Source organism: Aulostomus chinensis, chromosome 20 (assembly GCF_037954235.1).
Source record: "Aulostomus chinensis isolate RoL2024-O1b breed Wild chromosome 20, RoL_Achi_v1.0, whole genome shotgun sequence".
Classification (NCBI taxonomy): Eukaryota; Metazoa; Chordata; class Actinopteri; order Syngnathiformes; family Aulostomidae; genus Aulostomus; species Aulostomus chinensis.
In genome coordinates this window covers 16126245-16148631 of record NC_141339.1, presented here as the reverse complement: position 1 = coordinate 16148631, position 22387 = coordinate 16126245, and the positions used below count along the sequence as shown (strand labels likewise).

Here is a 22387-nt window from a genome sequence, read left to right as displayed (position 1 = left end):
GGAGAGGTGAAATATCCCTTCGACCACGACTCTTTACCGGGGGCTGATTCAGAGCTGTGACCCCTGACTTTCCTCATTTGGCCAGACAACCTTTCTCTTCCAGTCTTTGTGATGTACATACCTGCAAATAATGTCTACTAGTTCATATGATGTGACATGAATTATCTGTGTTTGTCTTTGTATAAATGTAAGCTGAATTAAAATGATATTTAAGAAATAACAAATATCTCTTTCCTTCAATGAAAGAATGGTGAAGAGGTTTTACATGTTTCTTTAATTCTTCAGAAGAGAACTTTTAGCTTTCCATGAATGGAAAAGTGTCGGCACACGTGTACTTCCCTTTAAACTCCTTCAGCCCTCCCTCCACGGAGTTTCCAAGTTCTCCCCATCGCTTAAAACTTCAGCGCACACGGTGTAGTTTCACTTTCACTATGTGGCTCTCTGGTCGCTGCACTTCAACGATGTTCATTTCGTCTGTCAGTCGAAAGCTCCTCAACTTTCGACTGCATACCGCGGGTCGAAGGCATTGTAGTATAACAGCGTGGATGCCGGAGGCTGCGGGGTTTGAGGGGGTACAGGACCGGGGAGGGTTGCAGGAGTTCTCCGTGTCCAACAGTCAGAGTTTCTGGGCCGCGATCGCCAAACAGAGACTGAACTGGATCCGACCTTTTAACACCGTCCAGGACTGTGATCTGAGCCGAGGGAGAGTTAAGTGGTTCGAGGGAGGGAAGCTGAACGTGTCCGGTAAGTTCAGTTTCCTTCTCTCTCCTCTTTGTGTGCGTGTGTCTTTGTGTGTGTGTGTGTGTGTGTGTGTGTGTGTGTGTGTGTGTGTGTGTGTGTGTGTGTGTGTGTGTGTGTGAGAGTGAGAGAGAGACACACACAGATACAGACAGTGAGAAGGACACTGTCCTGTTGAGCTCATCCACTTCTGGTTTCACTGGCTGACAGGGAAAATGAAATTAAAAATGAAACTTTACTTGGAGTAACTTCCAAATTTCTGCTGTGGGGTCTGTCATGCTCTCTAAGGACTCTGGGAATTCTGGGCCCCACAACCTAAGTTTAGGGTCAGAGTTACATTATGCAGAGGAATCATTATTTTTAATATATTGATATCCATCTATAAACCAGTATCTACATTTAATGTTCATCCTCTGCTGTTTAGGAGGAGTAAACAATGCAGTGAATGTATGATTTATGTTTCACCAAAGGGTTTTCTATAGATTCAATATGTAAATATACTCACTCCCTTGTTACAGTGAACTGTCTGGACCGCCATGTGCTGACCCATCCTGAGAGGGTGGCGCTGATCTGGGAGCGAGATGATCCAGGGTCAGAGGTCAAAGTCACGTACAGGTTAGTGGTGTGGATTCAGTGTGTGGTCCTCCATTTATATCAGGTGGTATAGCTCACTGATATGTTTCTGTAGGCAGTTACTGGAGATGACCTGTCGCCTGGGCAACCTCTTAAGGCGGCGCGGCGTGAAGAAGGGGGACTGTGTTACCATCTACATGCCTCCCTGTCCGTTAGCTGTGGCATCCATGTTGGCCTGCACCCGCATTGGTGCGGCGCACAACGTGGTGTTTGCAGGATTCAGCTCAGAGGCTCTAGCAGACCGGATCAGAGACGGTGAGGCAGCGAGATGACGTCAGTATCACAAATCAGTAGTTTTCACTGGATCAAATATGAGCGTGAACCAGGTGGTGACGAGCTAGAACACAGCCTATAATCACTAGCAGCTCAGTAAGTTTCAGGTCATTGGTTTGGTCTTGAAGGAAAATGTCAGCATAGCTTTAAGTGTAGAACCTGACAGCACGTACTACAAACTAGAGGGTGTTTATTGCACAGTCAGCACAAAGTTACACAGTGCAGAGTAGACGTGCAGAGCTCGGAGATGGAATGAGGGTGACATTGTTCTCCTTCTCACAGTTGATTAACAAACTTCTATAATAGCTCAAACAGAGTGTGTTTGTGTCTGTCAAAACACACAAACACACACACACACACACACACACACACACGGGTTGCCAATAATGTACTGTATCGAGGTTTGGGGTGCCGAACGTAAAATTTCATTACTTAAAAAATAAAATAAAATTGCAATATTGAGTTCATTCTCTACATATTTTGCTAATTTTCCACAAGTTTAAGACAGGTTATTAAAGAGGTATTCTTATGTGAAAGACAATTAAATGTTTCAATCTAAGTATCAAGAGATTAAACCTAAATCCATCCATCTTCTTTACCGCTTATCTGTTAAGGGTTGCGAGGGGGCTGGATCCTATCCCAGCTGACATCGGGCGAGAGGCGGGGTTCACCCTGGTGGACGGGTCGCCAGTCCATCGCAGGGCTAAACCCAAATCTAAAAGCTGAATTTAGATTGAACATTTAGATTAATAATTCTGATTAAGATTTAACCTTTACATTTAAGTTTAACATTTGGATTTAGATCTAACATGTTGGTTTAATTTTAAGAGATAGGTTTATCATTTCCATTTTGACAAACTTTAACTGAACAATTAAATTAAGATTTTAATTTAACATTAAGCTTTAACATAATTGTCTTTCACACTTGAAATTATTTTTGAACAACTTATCGCTTAAATATGTGGAAAATTAGCTAACAGTTGATAACATGAACTAAATACGGAAAACCTAATAGTCTGGAAACTGTAGTGACCTTTTCAGATCAGGAACCCCTTGTGGAGGAGATCCGGCAATGACAGATACAAATTTCATGTTAGCATGTTACCACCCAGTCGTAACAGGCGACCCACATTAGCATGGTTTAAATTCCTTTCTCTCAACATGATGGCATCGTCCAAACAGCTCACACTTAGTGCTTTTACACTGGGTGCAGGTCAGGTTGGAACTTCGGGGTCCCTCCCCCTCATTGATCTGAACGTTCCCGCAGGCTAATCTCTAACCCAGCGCCTTGGAACTTGTCCACTATTTTGATGAGCCTGACCCTTATCAGTCACCTGTCCTTGAGGTCCTGGGGAAAAGGACTATGGAGGAGGGAATGGGAGTACAGAGGAGGGGATAGGACTATGGAGGATGGATTAAGACTACGGAGGAGGGAATAGGAATATGGAGGAGGGAATAATACCATGGAGGAGGGAATAGGAATATGGAGGAGGGAATAAGACTATGGAGGAGGGAATAGGAATATGGAGGAGGGAACAGAAATATGGAGGAGGGAATAAGACTACGGAGGAGGGAATAAGGGTATGGAGGAGGGAACAAATATGGAGGAGGGAATAGGGGTATGGAGGAGCTCTGACTATATCGTTCCTCCCATCTGTGTTAAAGAAGACAGGATGAGTTGTTTGACAGAGGAAATACTCTGACCTCTCAACCTTTGGGGGGGGCAGGTGTAGCTGGGTGTCTAGAAAATTACGTCACATTAAAAACTGTTGACATGAAATAAAGAGGAAGGTTTTATATTCATCACACCTGCAGCCCAATCCAGCACCGTCATCACAGTCAACCAGGGTGTCAGAGGTGGAAAGGTCATCCAGCTGAAGAACACAGTGAACGAGGCGGTCCAGAGATCTCCAACGGTGCAGCAGGTGTTTGTTGCTATGAGAACAGAAAACCCGGTTGTCATGACAGCCAAGGATGTTGCAATGGAAGAGGTGAGAATGCGGAAAAGCCAATCAGAATTGGCGTCAGGTTTTAAAGGAAAATACTAGAGTTTTTCTTTTTAAGTGTTAATTTCTTTACCAGTATTCCATTTGATTCCTAGCATGTTTGTCTTCACTAAAGAGTCTCTCCTGCCACTGCTACTCTGCTGATATAAACCGTCACTCTTGTGCAGGAGATGGCGAAAGAGGACACGGTGTGTGAGCCAGCTGCTATGGACAGTGAGGACGTCTTGTTCCTGCTTTATACGTCTGGCAGCACCGGGAAGCCCAAAGGTCTTGTCCACACTCAGGCTGGATACCTGCTCTATGCTGCACTCACGCACAAGGTACTCGACCGCTTGTTACTGTGCCCTGTCAGGCCTGGGGGGGCTTTGAAAAGGGGAAAAATAGTATTATTTCTAATATCCCATCTTTGTATCAACAGTACGTCTTCGACTACCATGACGGTGATGTGTTTGGCTGTGTGGCGGACATCGGTTGGATAACAGGGCACAGTTACACTGTCTACGGACCCCTGGCTAATGGGGGAACAACTGTCCTGTTTGAGAGCACGCCCATGTACCCCGACCCAGGCAAGCTTCGAGTAGACATCAGGAGGATTAAATAAGCCCAGTAATTCTATCAAAATTTCTTCAGCTGCATTACAAACCTGCCAAGGTATTAGCTATGTTCAACGAAGGGCTTTTAAAGTGAGGGCTGTAACTGTATCAGGTCTTTCCTACTTGACTTTCACATCCACAAGAACTAGAAAACCTAGAAAATCGGACCATACCAGCGGTAACGTTGCTGTCATGATACTGAGATCTTGCTACACTGTAAGAGAATACACACGACTTCAAGATATCTGTGCACATGCACTGTACAATAAACATGCCGGAATAGCAAGAGGGGGAATCTATTCATAAAACTCCCCGTTTTAATAGCATGAAAGACAAACATCACGGTTGTTTGCCTCCGTCACATGACCTCTCACCACAAACTTTTTTTTCATGTCATTTTTAAAATCCCAGCGGACATTCGAGTCTAATTTAAAGATGTTTCCTTAAGATGTCGCAGTAACAAGAATGGGATTTGATGATTTTATGGCTGTGGTCACCCGGAGGTATAAAAATATCATTTGCAGTATTACAAGATTTTGAAGTATTGTCCCACTCCTGATAAAATGCCATCAATCTCACCTTTACAATTTTTAAGTGTACATTTTATGTCCTTTTATTCTTGAACACGAAGAATCTATTCACAATGTTACAGAGTCTTCCCCCCCAACCTGTTTCCTGCCTATATATTCTCTAGATAGTTGTCACTTTAACCTGTTTGAATAGTTGTTTGTTCACACCATCCATGCCTCAGAGTTCTCCCCCACTGGTCTCCGTCAACGACTAACCATTTACAATTGAATGTAACCTGAAGGCCACCCCCCATGCTAAAATTAGAAACTTGCATAGACATCTCCACAGTCCTGATATGGGTCAGCTCATTCTCCTTGTTACTATTAAAGTATCTGTTCTCACCCCACGAGGGTTCAGACCTTCCACTCAGTACTTTGAACTGTTCTAACTTGGATATGTATTATTGTCCACAGGAAGGTACTGGGAGATGGTCCAGAGACTCAAGATAAACCAGTTTTATGGGGCACCAACTGCGATACGCCAGTTGCTGAAGTATGGAGACCAGTGGGTGCACAAGTACGACCGTTCCACCCTCAAAACTCTGGGCTCTGGTATGACAAACACAGTAGCATGATAGTGGGCTCAGGATAAATGCCAAAACATTTCTGTTGCTTTGTTTTTATTTGTGTATTTGTGATTGTCATTATAGGTTTTTTTTGGGGGGGGGGGGGTGTTTTTAACTTTGCACATGTAAACCAGCTTAAATATTACACCAGTAACCCAGCTCTACGTTAAATATTTCTGTAGAATGGAATCTGGAGTCTTAACAACTGGAAGTAAGCTAGTTTTGTTGAATGTATGTCCGGTTACCTCATCTCAATGTCTCCTGTCTGTGTTTAAAAGCAGCTTAATATATTTTATAGTTTTTTTCTATGGTATTGAACATGTCAGTAAAAAACACAACTGAGACTTCAAAAGTGTTGATGTGCCTTTACAAGAACTGTTGCTAACAAGTTGCTGAACAGGAAATGTTATCACACCCAAAGCAGAAAAGGCCTTAAGCGCAGTGTGGTTCATCCATAGCATAACGTTAGCTTTGTACTGCTAATGATTACACTTCAAAAATCCCAAATGTTGATTTAATGTGGGGACATCATTTTCCTGAGGAAAAATCTCATTTGTGTCACAGTTTATTTTTTAGCAATGATTGAAAATCCGGCATAAAAAAAATCCCATTGGTGTTTGGTTAAGGGATTCCACAGTAATGTTAACTTCCTGGTTGGACTACAAAAATACTAAATCCATGCCAAATACTATTGTAATTGCAGTATATACACATGTATACATTTCTGGTTTTCTGTATTTATTTTCTCTTCAATATAATTTTGTTTAGATTATTGGTTAAAATGGATTAAATCCATCCAGGCTCCTTCACACCAGATTGTCTTGCCAGAACTTGTGCTGATCAAAACATGAAGTAAGGTCACCCAGTTCTCTTTTGACGATCATGTGTGTGTGTGTGAGTGTATGTATTCACCTCATTGTGACAGTACAGTACACTGATGCCAGCATGTCTTCATCATGACGACCTGTTTACTAGACACACTTGCTGTGGCGTGTATTGGAAACACACCAAAGGAAGTTGTTTCCTCTCAGCACACACGTGTTACATTAAAGTACAAAGTCAAGCCAGGCCGGTCTGTCAACGTGCCTCAGTAATCCTCAATGTCACAGCAAAGGCCAGTACAGTACAGTACACCCCACACACACACACACACACACACACACACACACACACACACACACACACACACACACACACACAAAACTCTCCCCTGCAACATGAAGCTTAAGTTATGAAGCAAAAAGCTTAACAAAGAATGTAAATCCTATGATCAACCAAAGTATTTTGTCTTCTTTTTTAATATTTAAATGATGCATTTGACCTAAAAAAGAGCAGAAAAAAAACAATATGTGATTGCTGTAAATGACATATATGCTCCTGGTTTTCGTGCAGTGGGTGAGCCCATCAACACCGAGGCCTGGGAGTGGTACCACAGAGTGGTTGGAGACGGACGCTGCCCTGTGGTGGACACCTGGTGGCAAACAGGTAACTGTGAATATGACGGAGTTAATCAGCTGCTGCACACGAAAATAAACCTTCACTCTAGTTAAAGATGAGAAGTGAAAGCTAATGTTGTTACAGTGTCAGAAAGCAGCTACAGAGCAACATAATAAATGTATTTTGCCTTTCAAGCACTCACAAACATGATTGCCTTGAACTCAAACTCACTAAGATTTTTTTCCCTATTAATTGTGACTCCAGAATGCAGAAAGAGCCAGTCACGTATATTCAGGTTGAAGCTACTTGCGAGTGACGGCTAACAACAACAAAACTGCCCTCAGAAGACACTTCACAAACTCCAAAACACATTGTCCAAGATAATCCAGGTCTTCAGTCATGCAATCACGCACAGTAAATCTGAACTGAAAGTGTTTTAGTTTATTTTTTATTCCTGTTTATTAAAATGGAAACCCCTCAGTTTATAGTCACATAAACAAACTAAAGTAAAAAGCACAAAATCACACTTCATACAGGAATTATCGTTCAAAATGGCATTTTTGTTGGGCCGTGATTGTCAAAAAAGGGAGAAGAGTTTCTTCTTTTTGCCTCTATTTAGCTTTACGAATGGGCTTACTAATAGCTGTACTATGTAGCGTTGTGAAGCTGCCCCTGGGCATGGCATCGCTTTAAACTAAACGTTGATGTTAGCATGCTAATATGCTCATAGTTATAATGTTTACATGCTGATGTTCAGCAGATAAGATGTTTTATTTAGCATGTTAGCATGCTAAGATTAGCAAGATTGCACGAAAGGAAACAATATACAGCCAATAGAAAAGTTAGCATAATCACAGTTTCTACAGTAAAGCTCACAAACTCCTTGAAAACACCCACGTGTGCTGGCTCGAAATCAACCCCTCAGCCTGTCTTAAAGGGGAGAACTTCATCCCTCCCACAAGAAAACTGTTACATAACATCTGTAAATATGGCAACCTGCACGTCCAGATACAGTTGCAGAACATGAGGCTGTATGCATACGCCCTCTCTCTCTCTCTCTCTCTCTCACACACACACAAACACACACACACACAGACACACAAGGAATTTCCTATCCCCTTAGGACTCTCAAATTAAACCAGATGTCTCCTTTTCCCACTTAAACAGCTGTTTGGGAGCAGCACAGGAACCCACAGGCATCAACAAAGTCAATCTTTTATTTATGAAATTGACCCCGAAAACACCAACACCAGGAGGAGAACTGCAAGTCATCTCCACTCCGATATGTCAGTTGATACTCGGATATCTGTTAACCTCAGATGAGGCAACAGTTGCCGCGCCAGGAAACGTTTCACAACTGCCGTCAGCGACTCAGTCTCACTAACCCTCCGTGACCGACTACCTCTCACACCATGTGACATGTTAATGATCATGTTTTTATTATTTGAGCTAGTTACACAGTTATCATGAGACTGTCTGACATCGGTGTGGGGGGAAAAAATATGGTAGCTAACAGTTTCCACATCATTCTGATGATACACGGACTTGTGAGCAAACCGAGTGATGCCTTTTTTATTCTTCCTCTCATCCCTCTTTCTACACTTAGTCATTTTAGCTGACTTAGCACAGAACTCCTATCTTGTAGTGCTGCTTTCAGGAACTAGAAGGCCGATCGGAATTGAAAGAACAGGAATCGCTGAGAGAAAAACAACAGGACATTACATTTATAAAGGACAATAAAAGGAAAGAGGGATAAAGACTTGACCTTTGCCACTGTCAGTCTGTCAATATGAGGCTACGCTGTTAGCAACAGCATTTTAATGTTCAACGTCATGTCAAAGACTTTCAGGCTAAGTTAGCACGATGCTGCTGTCTGACTGCGATTTGGCTTTTTATTTGATCTTCCTGTTAGTTGAGGAACAATCCAGGTGTAGATCTCTCAAATGCATTCTTGCACCTCATTCTGACTTTAAGATTGGTGGGAGACCGTTGTCAACTTTACCACAAGTGTTTAGTGTTTAAGTGTAGTCGTCAAAATCTTTATTGGTAATTACTGTGCATCAATGAATTCGACGAGAATTCCATTCTCGCGCAGATCACTTCTAAATGTATAAAATAACATCTAGAGAGTGAGTCAAAGCACAGCTACTGTAAGTTCTGTTGGGGATTTTGCTAATAAAATCATGTAACAGATGAACACGGGACCTTCCTGACACTATGGGTTTCATCCTCAGTCCCTCCAAATTAGATTGAGTAATGACCAAATGGAGCAAAATCTCTTTTAATTACCATACAAATGGCAACTATCTATAATTAATTGACAGTAATTAAACATCAGTGTATTATGAGCTTAAGAATTACAGACACAGATCTAACCCAAATACCCTACTTCAGTAAAAAGGATTATGTTGTTATGTTATTTTCCTGGACCGGTCTTTCCAATTAGGACTAAGTGGCATTATTCATAATTGCCATTTGGTTGATCTGGGAGCAAGTAGCCTGTTCAGAGAGAAAATGAGATTTTGATCCGCTGTTGGCATACGGCCTCCATGTTGGATCATACAGGACAAGAGAAGTGTCTGAAAAGCTTCATTGCAATTAAATTCAGTGAAACAAAAATGCACTTTTTTTTTTTACTATTTTATATACTTTTAATCATTTATTGAGAGAGAGAACGGTTTATCAAATTTGAAAAAAGTGTTTTTGCTTTCCTGTTGTCAATGAGATGAGAGAATTAATATCATACACGCACCAGTTATGAAGCTAAAGTGTGCAGGTGGATTAGCTTAGCTTATTTAACTTAGCACTGGGGCTAGTAAAACAGCTACCCTGGCTTTTTCCAAAGGTAACAAACTCCAAGCTAATAGTAGGGATCTGTTGTATTATGTCATTTGTGATATGTTACAAATCCCACTTCTGATAAGAACATTTTATATGGTCAGTATCATGCCACTATGCTCTGCTGTAGGGTTGATGTATTTTTGTATGTCAACTTGGAAGTTAGCTTCACCCAGGGTTTGCGTACCAAAAGCCAGTGTCACTGCCACCTTAGATTTTAGAACACTGCCAAAAATGAGCTCAGTTCAGGAGATTTACACATTTTGTTTCAAAAGATAATCCCCACAAATTACCACTTTTTTAATTTTTTTAAGCCGAAATGCAGTCGTTATGAGTCCTAAGCTAACACTACGCCACACTACCTACAACACAGATGCGTGACTTGACGTCACCACCAGCAGCACAGCGCTTCTTCAGCCTTCACTGTGATGACAAACAACCATCTTGTTCAGCCTTTTGGAGCCTATCCTAGCTGACAGTTGGCGAGGAGCAGGGTTCACCCTGGATGGGTCACCAGTTCATCGCAGGGCCATCAGGAGCAATTAGGGGCTCGGTGTCTTGTTAGGGATACTTGGACTTGGACATGGTCACCGGGGGAAGCAGAGATCAAATTAGCGACCCTTTCGTTTGCAAGGTAGCCAAGTTACCTTCAACCCATGCTGCCCCCTTGGAAATAAAGTAAAAAGCAAAAAGAAATATTTTGATGATTTTTATTTTGAGATGCCATGTGCTGATACTAGGGCTTCATCTGCTGTGTCCTACTTCATAATGGGCTCCCTCAGCTGCTTCCAGCACCGTTGCCACCAACACCACCGGAAGGATTACCAGTCCCAGAGGTCCTAGCAAACCTAATTGCATTAAATTGACTTAGTATGGTATTAATTCCACAATCTGTAGCAACGAGAAGGGTTCATGCAAGCATTACAACTGTTTACTTAGCTCTCATACTCTCTTCTGCCCTCTACACGTCTCATTTATGAGATCTTCATTGTTGTGTTTTTAGAAACGTCAACGCCAAGCTGCTCTCGAAATCGAACACTTAATTTACACACACTTGAGACCTGTGGGAAAGATTATGGCTTCAGGAAAACCTGGAGGCAGGAAACAAGGATGCCTGAAAGATAACTGGTTTTGGTCTTTTAATAGGATTTGTTGCCAGTTTAAAAATAAAGAATGACCCCGCCTCATAATCTGCCTTGTTTTGTTCCATGTTCTCAGAGACAGGTGGCATCTGCATCGCTCCCAGGCCGTCAGACCCGGATGCAGAGATTGTCCCAGGAATGGCCATGAGACCTTTCTTTGGCATTAAGCCGGTGCTCATGGACAGTGAGGTACGGTTCTCATCCCAACCAGTGTGTGTGTGTGTGTGTGTGTGTGTCTGTGAAAATGCCGGCTGGCTGGGAATGGCCTGGATGGAGGAGCCAGATTAGGATTATAACCCAGCTACCAGCTGTGTCACTTTTGATACCCACCCTGCCCCCCAATACTCTCTGTTCGTGCCAGCCGGCCTATTAAAAATCTGTCATACTACTTTGTGACTGTTGCAGTTGCTTTTGCTCTTACGATGCACAGATTGTGGAGACAGTTGGAGCGCTGCCTCTCCAACTGATCCCTCAACCTCCTTTGCAACACGCAGCATTTTGAGAGGCACAAAGGTTAGAGAGGCATTTACGACACCACAAGAGCGCCTGGTTTCTTTCTTTTTTTTTTTTTTTTTAAATGTTGTTTTCTTTTTAATTTACAAGTGATGCTGGTAATATTAATTTATGAGTACAAATCAAGCTACACTTATTTGCAGTATTGGACCAGATTTCAACATTCATTTGTTGTTCATTCTAGTTCATTATCAGTGTTTTGGATTTCCTTCAGGGTGCAGTGATGACTTCCAACGACACATCTGGAGCTCTGTGTATAGCTCAGCCCTGGCCCGGCATGGCCCGATCTATCCACAACAACCATCAGAGGTTTATTGAGACCTACTGTCAGCCCTACCCCGGTACAGCACCATGTCCTAATTTCTCTTTTGGTTTCTTAATGAGACATCAGAGACACCTAATCCCTCCCAATTTTGTAGGTTACTTCTTCACCGGTGATGGCGCCCATCGCTCTAAGGAGGGCTATTACCAGATTACTGGTCGCCTTGATGATGTCATCAACGTAAGCGGCCATAGAATTGGGACTGCAGAGATAGAAGATGTAGTGGTAAGAGCTAATGAATGATAAGCTGCTTTTTTTTTTTTGACAGTAGCATTCATTTAACAAACATAACAGCAGAGATTAAATTGAGTAGAATACTTACGGTTTCCAGTTTGTTAATGTAATTGTGGTAAATTATGACAAAAAATGAGAATATATCGAGAAATATCATATGCTGGTTCAATGCCTCAGCCATGTGTGCACGTCACAGTGACCTTGACCTTTCCAGAACCTTTTTTTCCCCCCTTTTAACCACCAATCAAACCGATGAACCCACTTTTGATTTCTGTAACAGAATCAATGTTCCTCGGTGGCTGAATCTGCTGTTGTGGGCTACAACCATGACATCAAAGGCCAAGGTGAGCGAGAAATCTATTCCAGTGTCTTTAACACACACCGATGTGTTCCAGAAGCATAAAATACTTTTTTTTTTTATTCTAATGAAGTCCCAAAAAAAAAAAAAAGAATTTCCTCCTCTCTCCTTTGTCAGGTGTGTATGCATTTGTGGTGCTAAAAACAGAAACAAACATCGAAGAGGCGGATTTGACCTCACAACTTAAAAACATGGTGTCCAAAAAGATTGCGAAGTACGCCTGTCCAGACTTCATCCAGGTAATGTTGTGATTTCTAATTGCAAAAATGTTTTAGAACTTTTACACATCAACATGGTAATTTTTTTTTTTTTTAATGTTTGCTCTCAGCTTTCCCAGCGTCTTCCAAAGACACGATCGGGCAAGATAATGCGCCGAGTGCTACGGAAGGTGGTGGAGGGTAACGTGGACGAGTTGGGAGACCTCAGCACCCTGGACGATCCTGCCGCGGTTCAAGAGATCATCCAAGGGCGCTGTGATCTCTTAAGTAAACAGAAACCGTGACTGCTTGAAACCTGACTGGACTGACCCATCTTTTCTGCATCAAAAATCATTCGAATTGTTTTGATAGCTCAAAAGAAAATTTAATAGAATCAGCCTTTCTATGTATGTATATTCAACTAAAGTTGGATTTCATTACAAAACAGGAAATATTTTCCAACGTTTTTAATTGTAAAAAAAAATGTAAACTTTATTTTGACTTAAGATTCCTCTGCAGAATCGTGAATTGAAGTCACGAATATCAAACCACACGGGCAGAACGAGTGTTAGATATCAGCTTCCAAGCTGAGACACACCTCCTCCCAAACATCAACAGTTTTTTGGAAGGATGTTTAGCTCCCACCCATTTTCTTAACCCTTTATTTACCAAACCAAACTGGTGAAGAACTCCTCTGGACATGCCCGTGGAACAAAAGAAAAACTGTGTGTTCAGTACATCACCACCGTTATAATGGCTGGGCTTCAAGTACCTTGCAGAGGAAAGTTTGTTATGTAGGAATTAAGCAATTTTATGCCCTCATCTGTCATGTGACCATCTTCTGCACGTCCAGGATTCCTAAGAGATGACTGAGCGGTCACATGTCCTCTTCCTTGAGAGAGAGGCTCCTGTTGACTCCTTTTAACTGCGATAACTCCCATCGGCCTCCTCCGCAGAGCTTCAGCTGGACATCATGGTACTATGAACACCAGAGACAAGCTGAGTCATTGCAGAGTTGAGAAGTGTTGACAGCATCATGACACTGTACGGAGAAATAATACTAATAATACTACTACTACGACTAATACTCATTTAATAATGAAGCAATCATCGAAGTAGTGTTGGCGACCCGTCAGATCATCTAAGGTCCTTCAGATTCTTTGAAATTAATTTTTGTTGCTGTTCTAACAACAGAATTTTCAGACTTTATATTAAACCAATCAAAATATTGTATTGATTTCTTGTTTTCTCTGTGGAAACTACACTCACAAACATATGTAACAGAAAGAGAAAAGTACTGTAACTTTGTATCGATTCATTAAAATACCTTCAAGAGTGGTCCTGTGGCTCACTAGACGCGCTGTAATGGCTGCCAGTCAGCATCTGAGACAATTTTACTCTAGACACCACACTTAAAAACATGCTCTTTTTTCTCTCTCTATAGAGCTGGGTTTTTTGTGTTTTCTTCTTTTCTTTTTTTTAAACAAAGGCAAAATTTCTTAATAATTTTGTTATATCTAGTTGCTGGATGTTTTTCCATTGTGGCCCTAGAACGCCTGATCGGGAGGGGGCGGTCCAAATGTACCTTCTCCAGACTGCTGCGGTGTCCCACACTGACCAGAGTCATTCCCAGCTGTTTACAGGTTCTGTACAGCTGAGCCTCCGCTTCCTCTGTCAAAGCGCTGGTGGCCTCGTCCAACACTGTAAAAAACAAAGAATTTAGTAAAAGATCTTTTCAGGGACGGTGTTTTCATCTGTAACAAATGATTCAGATTTTTTTTAGAGATCTTTATCCGTAAGAAATTCTCGTGGAGACGTAGCAAAGAAGCCCAGCAACACACCGGCATATTTGGGCTGCAGGTAGAAGAGCCGAGCGAAGCAGAGACGCTGCATCTCACCGGGAGACAAAACATCATACCTGCAGGGAAACACAACTTTAGCATCTTCAGGTCACATGTGAGTGAGCAGCCAACATCGACATATGAACGTTCCACTTGTGCCGTTACCAGTTCCAGTCCACTTTTTCATCCAACCCGCCCGTCCTCTTCAGGAGACTGGACTGAAATAGATTTAAGATCAGTGGTTTTCAATTGCAAAATAAGTTTGTGAATCATTCAAGGTGAACAGACTCGTTTGTTTAATTTATTAGGTGAATGGTGGGACAAAACTCACCACCCCCGCGAGCTCTAGGAACTGCATAATTCTGTCATCGTCCACAGACCCTGAAAAAAGGAAACTCCCATAAACTCACTCCAGTGTATGTCTGAGGCATGAAGAGAGAATTTCAGATTTACATGACAAATAATACTCAGTATTCACCCACCTTCTTACAGAATTAATCCGCTTCATACGTGCTTATTTTACAAGAATAAATTAAAGAACCCCCTTCACAATGTTTATTAGGGAGCAAATATACTGTATATATATATATATATATATATATATATATATATATATATATGCAAGCAATAGACCACTATCATAACAGAAATATGAAGCACTTCAATGAAATAATCCCATAAAAAAACTTTCCCACACATTTAAGGCTTTAACAGTAACTGTAACAACAAGCTAAAATGTAATTTTTAAGCTTCTAGATCTCCAGAGATCAGACGCATTTTCAAAATTGTAAACTGTAACATAACGGCTTTGATATTCGTGTGAAATTATGTGTTCTATTAATGGTAAGCAACTGCTATAATGTTGGTATGAATGTTGTTGTATTTGTGGCTCTTATCAAGCTTTAGGCTCATTGACTAAATATCTGAATGGCATTTAACCAAGTTTGACTGATATTAATACGTATCAAGCTTTTATACAGTTTTACAGTCAGCCTTTAGGGGTGAGACTTGATACCTGATGCAGGGTAAATATCCTTCAGTGGGTAGATCACCTGTAGGAGACACAGTCGACCAGCATTCAGCCACATCCATACGTTATTATTCATTTACAGGCTTTAGAGACCCAACGTAGAAGGAGGGAGGGACCTGTTCACGGAGGGTGCCGTCAGTCAGGTACGGTTTCTGCGGCAGGAAGAGGGTCCCTCTTGGCCCAAAACATGTTGTCATCTGAACAAAACCTGAGGGGAAGAAATGCAAAAAAGGAAATTGTTCTAGCTACTAATGCATGCCGATAGCGTCATTACCACCACTGATTTAGCTGGGCATTAGTAGGATTACTCAAAGGTAGCATGGGCCAAGGAAGAACCCTTTTAAGTGTTGGGTTAGATGTGTTTACCAAAGCAAAAATGTGGCAGTGCCTTGTATTTAATAAGAAGTGTTTTTATACAGTATTTTCATTTAGCAGCACCTTGAAATACTTGTCTAACACTTTCCTTTGTTCTAATTTTTCAAATTCACTCAATCATTCAGTCCATCGCCCTCTCACCGCTTTGTGCCTCCCAGAGTCGGTTGAGGACCCTCAGAAGAGACGTCTTGCCCGTGCCCGTGTTCCCCACCACCAGCAAGTGTGTCCCCTCACTGATTGTTAGACTCAGATCCTCCACCAGCTGCTGGTCTGAATATGGAGAGTTGAATGAAAGATGGTCCAAGATGAAGGCAGTGTCCAGAGGGCCTCCGTGGACATTGAAGTCACTGAGTGGAGAGATGAAACCAACATTTTTCAGCTCTCTCTCTCTCTCTCTCTTTTTTTTGTTCCCTTGAAGAGAGATTAAAACAAAAACACTCTCACAAACCTGTCAAAGTCATAGCTTTCCCCTGATGCCGGGTCGTAGTCGCACTGCTTGCGTAGTATGTCATCCATCACTTCCCTCAGCTGTCCAATCCTGCGTCAAACAAATGAAGGGACAGCGTGCATGAACAGCGGCGTCATCATCGGCAGTCGATGAAGTGAATTTAAGTATGCGCTGTGATACCTGTGGGTGTAGCCGGCTACATCTGACAGAGTGGTTGACAGGTCTATTAGCTGTGTGAAGCCATTTATCAAGTAGATGCACACAAAGGCGTTCTGAATATGAACGAGGAGAGAGAGAGAGAGAGAGAGCACAGAAGAAAAGGTTATTAAAAGAGCAGAGAGGAAAGATGGCAGCAATACAAGGGCAGATGAGGGGAATGTTATACTGGCTCATATTCTAATATTCTTGTCTACATAAAGTTACAAAGTGACAGAAATACTTCTTTAGATGTTTAGAGGTGAAATCAGTGTCCTGGCATTGCAGCTGGAGAAGGCTTTTGCTGCCACCTAGTGGTTAAAATATTGGACTCAATTTACCAGGATCAGGAGGAACTAGGAATCTATATTTGAATTTCAAAGTAACTTCTGCATATGTAGTTTAGTTCTTACAGGAGGAGAACTTCTTTCTGTTAGTCTTGCTTAAGATTAATGTCATGAAGGCAGATTTCTCAACAATTGCATAATCTAAGGAATGAGGAACGGATTAAATAAGAACAGGTGGTATCTGTGGCCAGTTTGTCACAGGGTGTGTTGGTGTGCTGGTATTGTAACGTCCTGTATGGTAAATGGGGTCCGTGAGAGGTCCGAGTTTTGGGAAGGCTGTTGTTAAGTGTTCGGTTGTCCTTTGAATCATCACTATCATAAGAGTAATAAGAGCCTCAAGTGTGTGTGAAGTAGGAACAGTTCACTGGTTTACTCCTTAAACACCTGAAGAGGACACTTTAATAATATAAAAAGGCACAAGAAACTTAAGTCTCCTTGCACTGTATGTATAGTTCTTTCATGTTTAGTGTTCCTGACTGAAAACACAGGGGAATGTAGTTCTCTGTAGGTAAAACCCCCCCACCTCTACTGGGTTCTACAAACTGCTTTCCCTATTCCAACCTCAAACAGCTTCAGAAACATACTTTGTTGTTGTTAAGCTGTGAAATGAGATTGTTAATCACCACTTGGCCACCATTTTGGATCTACAGTGGCGTCAGTATGTTACTTGGTACTGATTCTATCGAATGAGCAGCAGCTAAAGATACTCCACAACTAAACATGTGGCTGTGACATTCAGTGTTTGCGGGGCTAAAACAGAGGAAATCAAAGGAGGACCTACCCTGCTGATGAGTGCACTGAGCTCACCAGGAGTGAGACCATCATACACGCCAGCGAAGATGGGGATGGCAATTATGATGTAGCTGAGGAAACCTCCAAGGTAGTCAAAGGTGTTCACCCCGACTGATAGAGGACAGATCAGAGGTTAACGCCTCGAGGTTAATCAATGTCACTGATGCGGTGTGTATCAAAGAGTGTGTGTCTTACTATAAAGCCAGAGCTCTTTGTTTATTAGACTCTTTTGAGTCTGCAACAGAGCCTGCAGTCTTCTGTTGGTTCTCATGTGCTCCACTTTACCAGCTCTACAAACAAACAAACACAGAGGGCAGAATTTGTTCCACCATTCTTTAATCAACACATCAAAGCTTTGCTGTGTCAGAAGTATTTAGATACTTGATACTATCAAGTTTATCACAGGAAAGTACACAAACTAAAAGGTTCTGTGTATATGATAAAACTCCTGGCTGTGTCTACATTTTCCTTTGCAGCAAACTTTGCAGAGACAATGCTGATGCGGTGGGGGGGGGGGATAAATTGTTCCTCACCTGTAAAAAGCTGCAGACTCTGCGTTGACACGGATCTGCATGTGCTTGAATCTGGAGATACAAACAATTGCAACAAAATTGATTCACTTTCACAGCTGTTTTCACTCAACTAACCAATAAATATCATCAGTGTTGCAACTGTCAGGAAAAAAGACTTTCACAGCTCACGCACATAATATCCTGTGTCATTTCCTGCAGGAAAAAACAACAACCAAAAAACAGCTTTCTAGACAACACCTGGAAGGATTTGCACCAGAAAAGCTAGCTGACCTGAACCCTTCAGGAAAATCACATGCTGACTAACTCATTCAAGTCAATCCTCGTCTGGTTAGTCTGGGCTCATTCTTATTAATGCAGACGCGCATAGTTTTTACATTCATTCTAAGTAAACGTGATCAACGCACCTGAAATCTCCCTCTAGTTTTTCTTGCTCAAACAGAGTCGACACAATTGGCCCCATCAGAATTTTGTTGGCAATGGTCCCAACAACAAAGTAGCCGAAGATACTCACGGGGCCGATCCAACCGGTGCTGCAAAACAAAGCGACGAGTCATACGCATATTTCACACACAATAGCGACTCAAAGTGACAAAGTATTCTGAGTGGTGCAGGAATGAGTATTTTAATATTTTGTTCTATGTCAATAGGCTGAAAGTAGACGAAGCTCAAGGAGTAGTTGTGGTGGAGATGAAGTCATGCATCCATAGTGTACTTTTTACACAGCGCAACAATAGCTTAGTACTTCGAACCATCATAGCCATACTTCAAAAATTATAACAGTGGTGGTTATTTGAGAAGATTGTCCTACGAGACAACACGTGTAAGCCTCATGAACTTCTGATCATTATTCTAAAATCCAATAGAAGAATCTCATTGTCTTTTAGCGGAGGGAACCAATGGTGACGCTGACTTCCACGTTGGCCAACAAAAATACATCATCCTTGCCGAATTCATCACCTTTACTCTCTTTTTTTTTTTCTTTTTTTTTTCCCCCAAAACAGTCTATGAGACAGACTTGTGACAACACTGCATTAGCTTTCATATTGAAGAAATGATATAAAAAGGAAGTAACATTCTGTTTTCATGGTGGTGTTAGGGAGACTGAAGGAATCTGGCAACATCAGAGCCAAGATGGTGGGATACGTGAACGGTCATGGTTTCATTTCCTCATCACTTTGGAAGAAGAATGTGCTTCACATGAAACAGATAAGCTCTTAATATTCACACAAATGAGCTTTATACATTTGATATACTGCAATGAAAAGCAAATATATTATTTTGGATTGATTTTATAATTCTTTTTGGGTAATAGTCTTTCATTTATCATTTTGTAAACTATTTTATTAAAAATTCATTTTTATTCATTGTTACAAGCAATTTCTTCAATTTTTTTCAGTTTTTACTTTATTTTTGGACATTTGGGTCCCTTGAAATTGAGATTCTGTTTCAATGGAATTCACCTGATTAATAGTTACTAATAAATCGTGATTATTTTGGGGATTTTTTTCTTTTTAAATACAAATTGGGATGTTTGACTGAGATGTATATCACCCTGGTCTTCTACACACTCACCTGTGAAAGCACTGGTAGGTGTAGTAAGTCAGTGTGAATGGTGACACAATCAAACGACTCGCCATGGTGCTCATCTGCTTACACAACCTCTCAGCATCCTGGCTGATTCGCTGGTCTCTTCACGTCACACATAAATAGAATAAAGAAAACATCAATGTACCCTCATACTCCATTTTATGGTTATGTTTAGTAATCAAATAGGCTGTGATGAATAAAACATTTCAAATCACAGACGCTACTGTTACATAACTGTTCAAAAATATAAACTGGGTTGGTATTCTGGAACACAAAAATAGAGCAAAGAAAAGAAGAGATGCTCACGGGTTATCTATGTCATCTCTGAGTACGTTGAGTGTGTAATAAACTCGGCCCTGGAAGTACGACGTGTGAAGGCTCTCGGTTAGCGTCTTCCTCCAGCTGACATACATCTGACTGCAAATGTACTGGTCAAGGCTCTTCAACTAGGAGTGCAGAGATAAGATGAGTTTTGATATTAGATGAGGCCACCTAACGGTTACTTTAAAGGCAATGTGGTAACTTCTATGCATAAAAAACAATGTAGTGATGAATAATTGCCGTTGAATTTAACAGGGTTCAAAGTTCAAAGAGTGTGAATATGTCAGGTTGTCCTGACCGTGTTAAGACTATACTGTCAATTACAGCAGCAATTTAAAATACAGTGAAAGACAAGAAACCATATCATCACCGATGCTTTACTGCTTGCTACGTTACTCTTGAACTTACTGTGGAGTTGAGTACAATGACCACCATAGCTGCGCCCACCAGACTCCTGAAACCGGCATAATCTTTATCTGCCAGGACATTGTAGAAGCGACTGGGAAGGACGCCCACTTGGTAAATGATCAGCTGCTCTGATGGTGGAAATAAAGATGTGTGAGCACATAGTTAGAAGACAGGTCAAACACAGACTTGTAAAACAGCACATGATAATCGGGCAATATTTTGAGTCAGGTCAAGGTTAGGAATCACGAATCGAGAGTCTTTATTGTCACTGTGAAAACATGATGAAATTTTGCATTGACTCCCGGCTGAAAAGGCACAAGTACAAATAACACAGACATTTAAATAAACACGTGAAAAATATAAAACATCCTTATGTGTATATAAAAATATGAACACAGAAAATTTAAATAAAGTGCTGCGTAGTGCCCAGCCTATGAAATGTTGTGAGTGTGTGATTGTCTTACTGCAGAGGGCTGACGGTCTGTTTGATTGTCAGCAGGGGTGTGTGTGTGTGTGTGTGTGTGTGTGTGTATGTGTGTGTGTGTGTGTGTGTGAGATAAGGTAAGTTAAAGGACAGCCCGCTGACCTTTAATTGGATTAATACTGTTAATAAATGAATATCCATGATGAGGCACGAGTGAGCCAAAGTTTCGATTAACTTAAGAAAGGTCATTTGCTAACTAGCTTAAGACAGCTCAGTTATTTCTCATTTAGGCTGTCAAAACTCTCCTCTAGCACCGACTGTGTTACCTGTCAGAGTGACTACGAGCAGCGTGCCGAACATCAAGACACTCTGGCTGGTCCATGATGGAAACAGGACCTTCTGGATGCCGCAGAACCTCTGCACAAACCTCCAGTCTAACTTTGGTCTGGGTTATACACACAAACATCACGTAGATTATGAAATAGTAAAATTGGGCTAGTCAGTTCATTCTAACGTCGAATGACATTCAACATAATGTTTTTTAACAGATAAAAATAAAAGACTTACCTTTGTGTCCCTCTGGCATTCGACCTTTCCTGACGAGGCATCTGTACTGGCAGAGCTTCACTTGTGTTTTGCTGCTAACTTAACCTGCTAACCGAAGTTTTAAGCATCTGGTTAGCTAGCATGCAAGTTATAACAGCGAGCGCTCGCGCTAAAAAATAAAGGACAAAATAGGCATTAAAAGCTACCTTTTCTCGGCTTGTTACAAAAACATAAAATCTTCTTGCCACGACACTTCAGGTTGTTTGGTCCTTTCCTGGTGCAATTTCAAATGACTTCATTTTTGTTTTGGGTAAATCTTATGACTTCCTGTTCATTCCGATTCGTCTGGATTTTCAAGATAAAAGCGCCTGGTCAGGGATGTAACTACAGACACAAGATTTAAAAATACCAAAAATTTCATTATAACCAGCATGGACTAGTAATACTCACTTCTTTGAATATACATTTAATCATACCTCTATTTAGGTGACTATTTTAATTCGAAGCATTCAAAATTATGATTTAAATCGATCATGATCCAGTGACTCAAAAGCAGATATTTATAGAAGACTGGGCAAATAATACGCATTTCATTTGAAACCACTTTAGTCCTGTTTTGTTAAGTTTTTTTTTAAAACAAAGGATAAAAGTGAGGCCTGTAATTGCAGTTGAGCTGCGTTCTCTCTAACGGCCAGCAGGGGGCAAATACACAAGTTGGTTTATTACCTCAATAAACATTTGCCTTAATTCATGGTCATATTTAATTGTTTCAAGAATTCTTTAATTAAGAATGGTGTTTATGTATCAATTACAGTTCCATTTTGATTAAAAGAGATGATGAAGCTGGGCATGCTGTAAATAACTTCAGTTACAGTTACTTGTTAGCAGACAAAATGCCAATTTGAGTTTTTAAGTCTTTAAACCCAATGGAGAACATCCTGCTGGCCACGTCCTCTTCATTTTATACAGTGTCATTTTCATCTTTTATCTAAATTCAAGCTGAGCTTTAGCCTGAGGTGGTTGGCAAACCCCAGGGCCACTACTCAAAACCACAAAGTGAGCCAGCAAAATGTAATCCATTAGTTTATATTTATTCATTTTAAACCTTATATTCATAAAGT

General features: G+C 41.1%; 2 protein-coding genes across 4 annotated transcripts; one reads left to right on the top strand and one right to left on the bottom strand.

Moving 5' to 3' along the window:
- Window positions 1-441: 441 nt before the first annotated feature.
- Window positions 442-13757, top strand: LOC147243004 (acetyl-coenzyme A synthetase 2-like, mitochondrial). The gene is made up of 14 exons (XM_086190333.1): window positions 442-744; window positions 1257-1353; window positions 1427-1626; window positions 3460-3635; window positions 3818-3970; window positions 4069-4216; window positions 5227-5364; window positions 6771-6863; window positions 10872-10984; window positions 11523-11649; window positions 11728-11855; window positions 12145-12208; window positions 12340-12461; window positions 12551-13757. The coding sequence occupies exons 1-14, from the start codon at window positions 462-464 to the stop codon at window positions 12722-12724; spliced, it is 2016 nt and encodes a 671-aa protein (XP_086046459.1). The 5' UTR covers window positions 442-461; the 3' UTR covers window positions 12725-13757.
- Window positions 10382-21616, bottom strand: abcd4 (ATP-binding cassette, sub-family D (ALD), member 4). 3 transcript variants are annotated; one of them, XM_086190336.1, is made up of 20 exons: window positions 21473-21616; window positions 21288-21374; window positions 21047-21165; window positions 20297-20424; window positions 19874-20013; window positions 19553-19669; window positions 18385-18510; window positions 17981-18031; window positions 17643-17737; window positions 17437-17558; window positions 16294-16385; window positions 16114-16203; window positions 15900-16012; window positions 15407-15498; window positions 15276-15312; window positions 14592-14641; window positions 14426-14478; window positions 14261-14337; window positions 14005-14120; window positions 10382-13398 (listed from the first exon to the last, which is right to left on the bottom strand). In XM_086190336.1, the coding sequence occupies exons 2-20, from the start codon at window positions 21326-21328 to the stop codon at window positions 13297-13299; spliced, it is 1761 nt and encodes a 586-aa protein (XP_086046462.1). In that variant the 5' UTR covers window positions 21329-21374; window positions 21473-21616; the 3' UTR covers window positions 10382-13296. The 3 variants fall into 3 exon arrangements, with proteins under 3 accessions (XP_086046462.1, XP_086046460.1, XP_086046461.1); XM_086190334.1 differs by having other exon boundaries at window positions 10384-13398; window positions 15807-16012; XM_086190335.1 differs by having other exon boundaries at window positions 10384-13398; window positions 15807-16012; window positions 21288-21371.
- Between the last annotated feature and the right edge of the window lie 771 nt (window positions 21617-22387).

Bases quoted from the DNA above. Each gene is read 5' to 3' on its own strand.
- LOC147243004 (XM_086190333.1), top strand. From the start codon at position 462: ATGTTCATTTCGTCTGTCAGTCGAAAGCTCCTCAACTTTCGACTGCAT. The intron at 5,365-6,770 runs GTATGACAAACA...GTTTTCGTGCAG, and splicing joins CCTCAAAACTCTGGGCTCTG to TGGGTGAGCCCATCAACACC. The intron at 10,985-11,522 runs GTACGGTTCTCA...GATTTCCTTCAG, and splicing joins CGGTGCTCATGGACAGTGAG to GGTGCAGTGATGACTTCCAA.
- abcd4 (XM_086190334.1), bottom strand. From the start codon at position 21,328: ATGCCTCGTCAGGAAAGGTCGAATGCCAGAGGGACACAAAG. The intron at 14,642-15,275 runs GTATCAAGTCTC...TCCTTTTTTCAG, and splicing joins GGATATTTACCCTGCATCAG to GGTCTGTGGACGATGACAGA. The intron at 14,121-14,260 runs GTGTGTTGCTGG...TGTTTTTTACAG, and splicing joins CCTGCAGCCCAAATATGCCG to TGTTGGACGAGGCCACCAGC.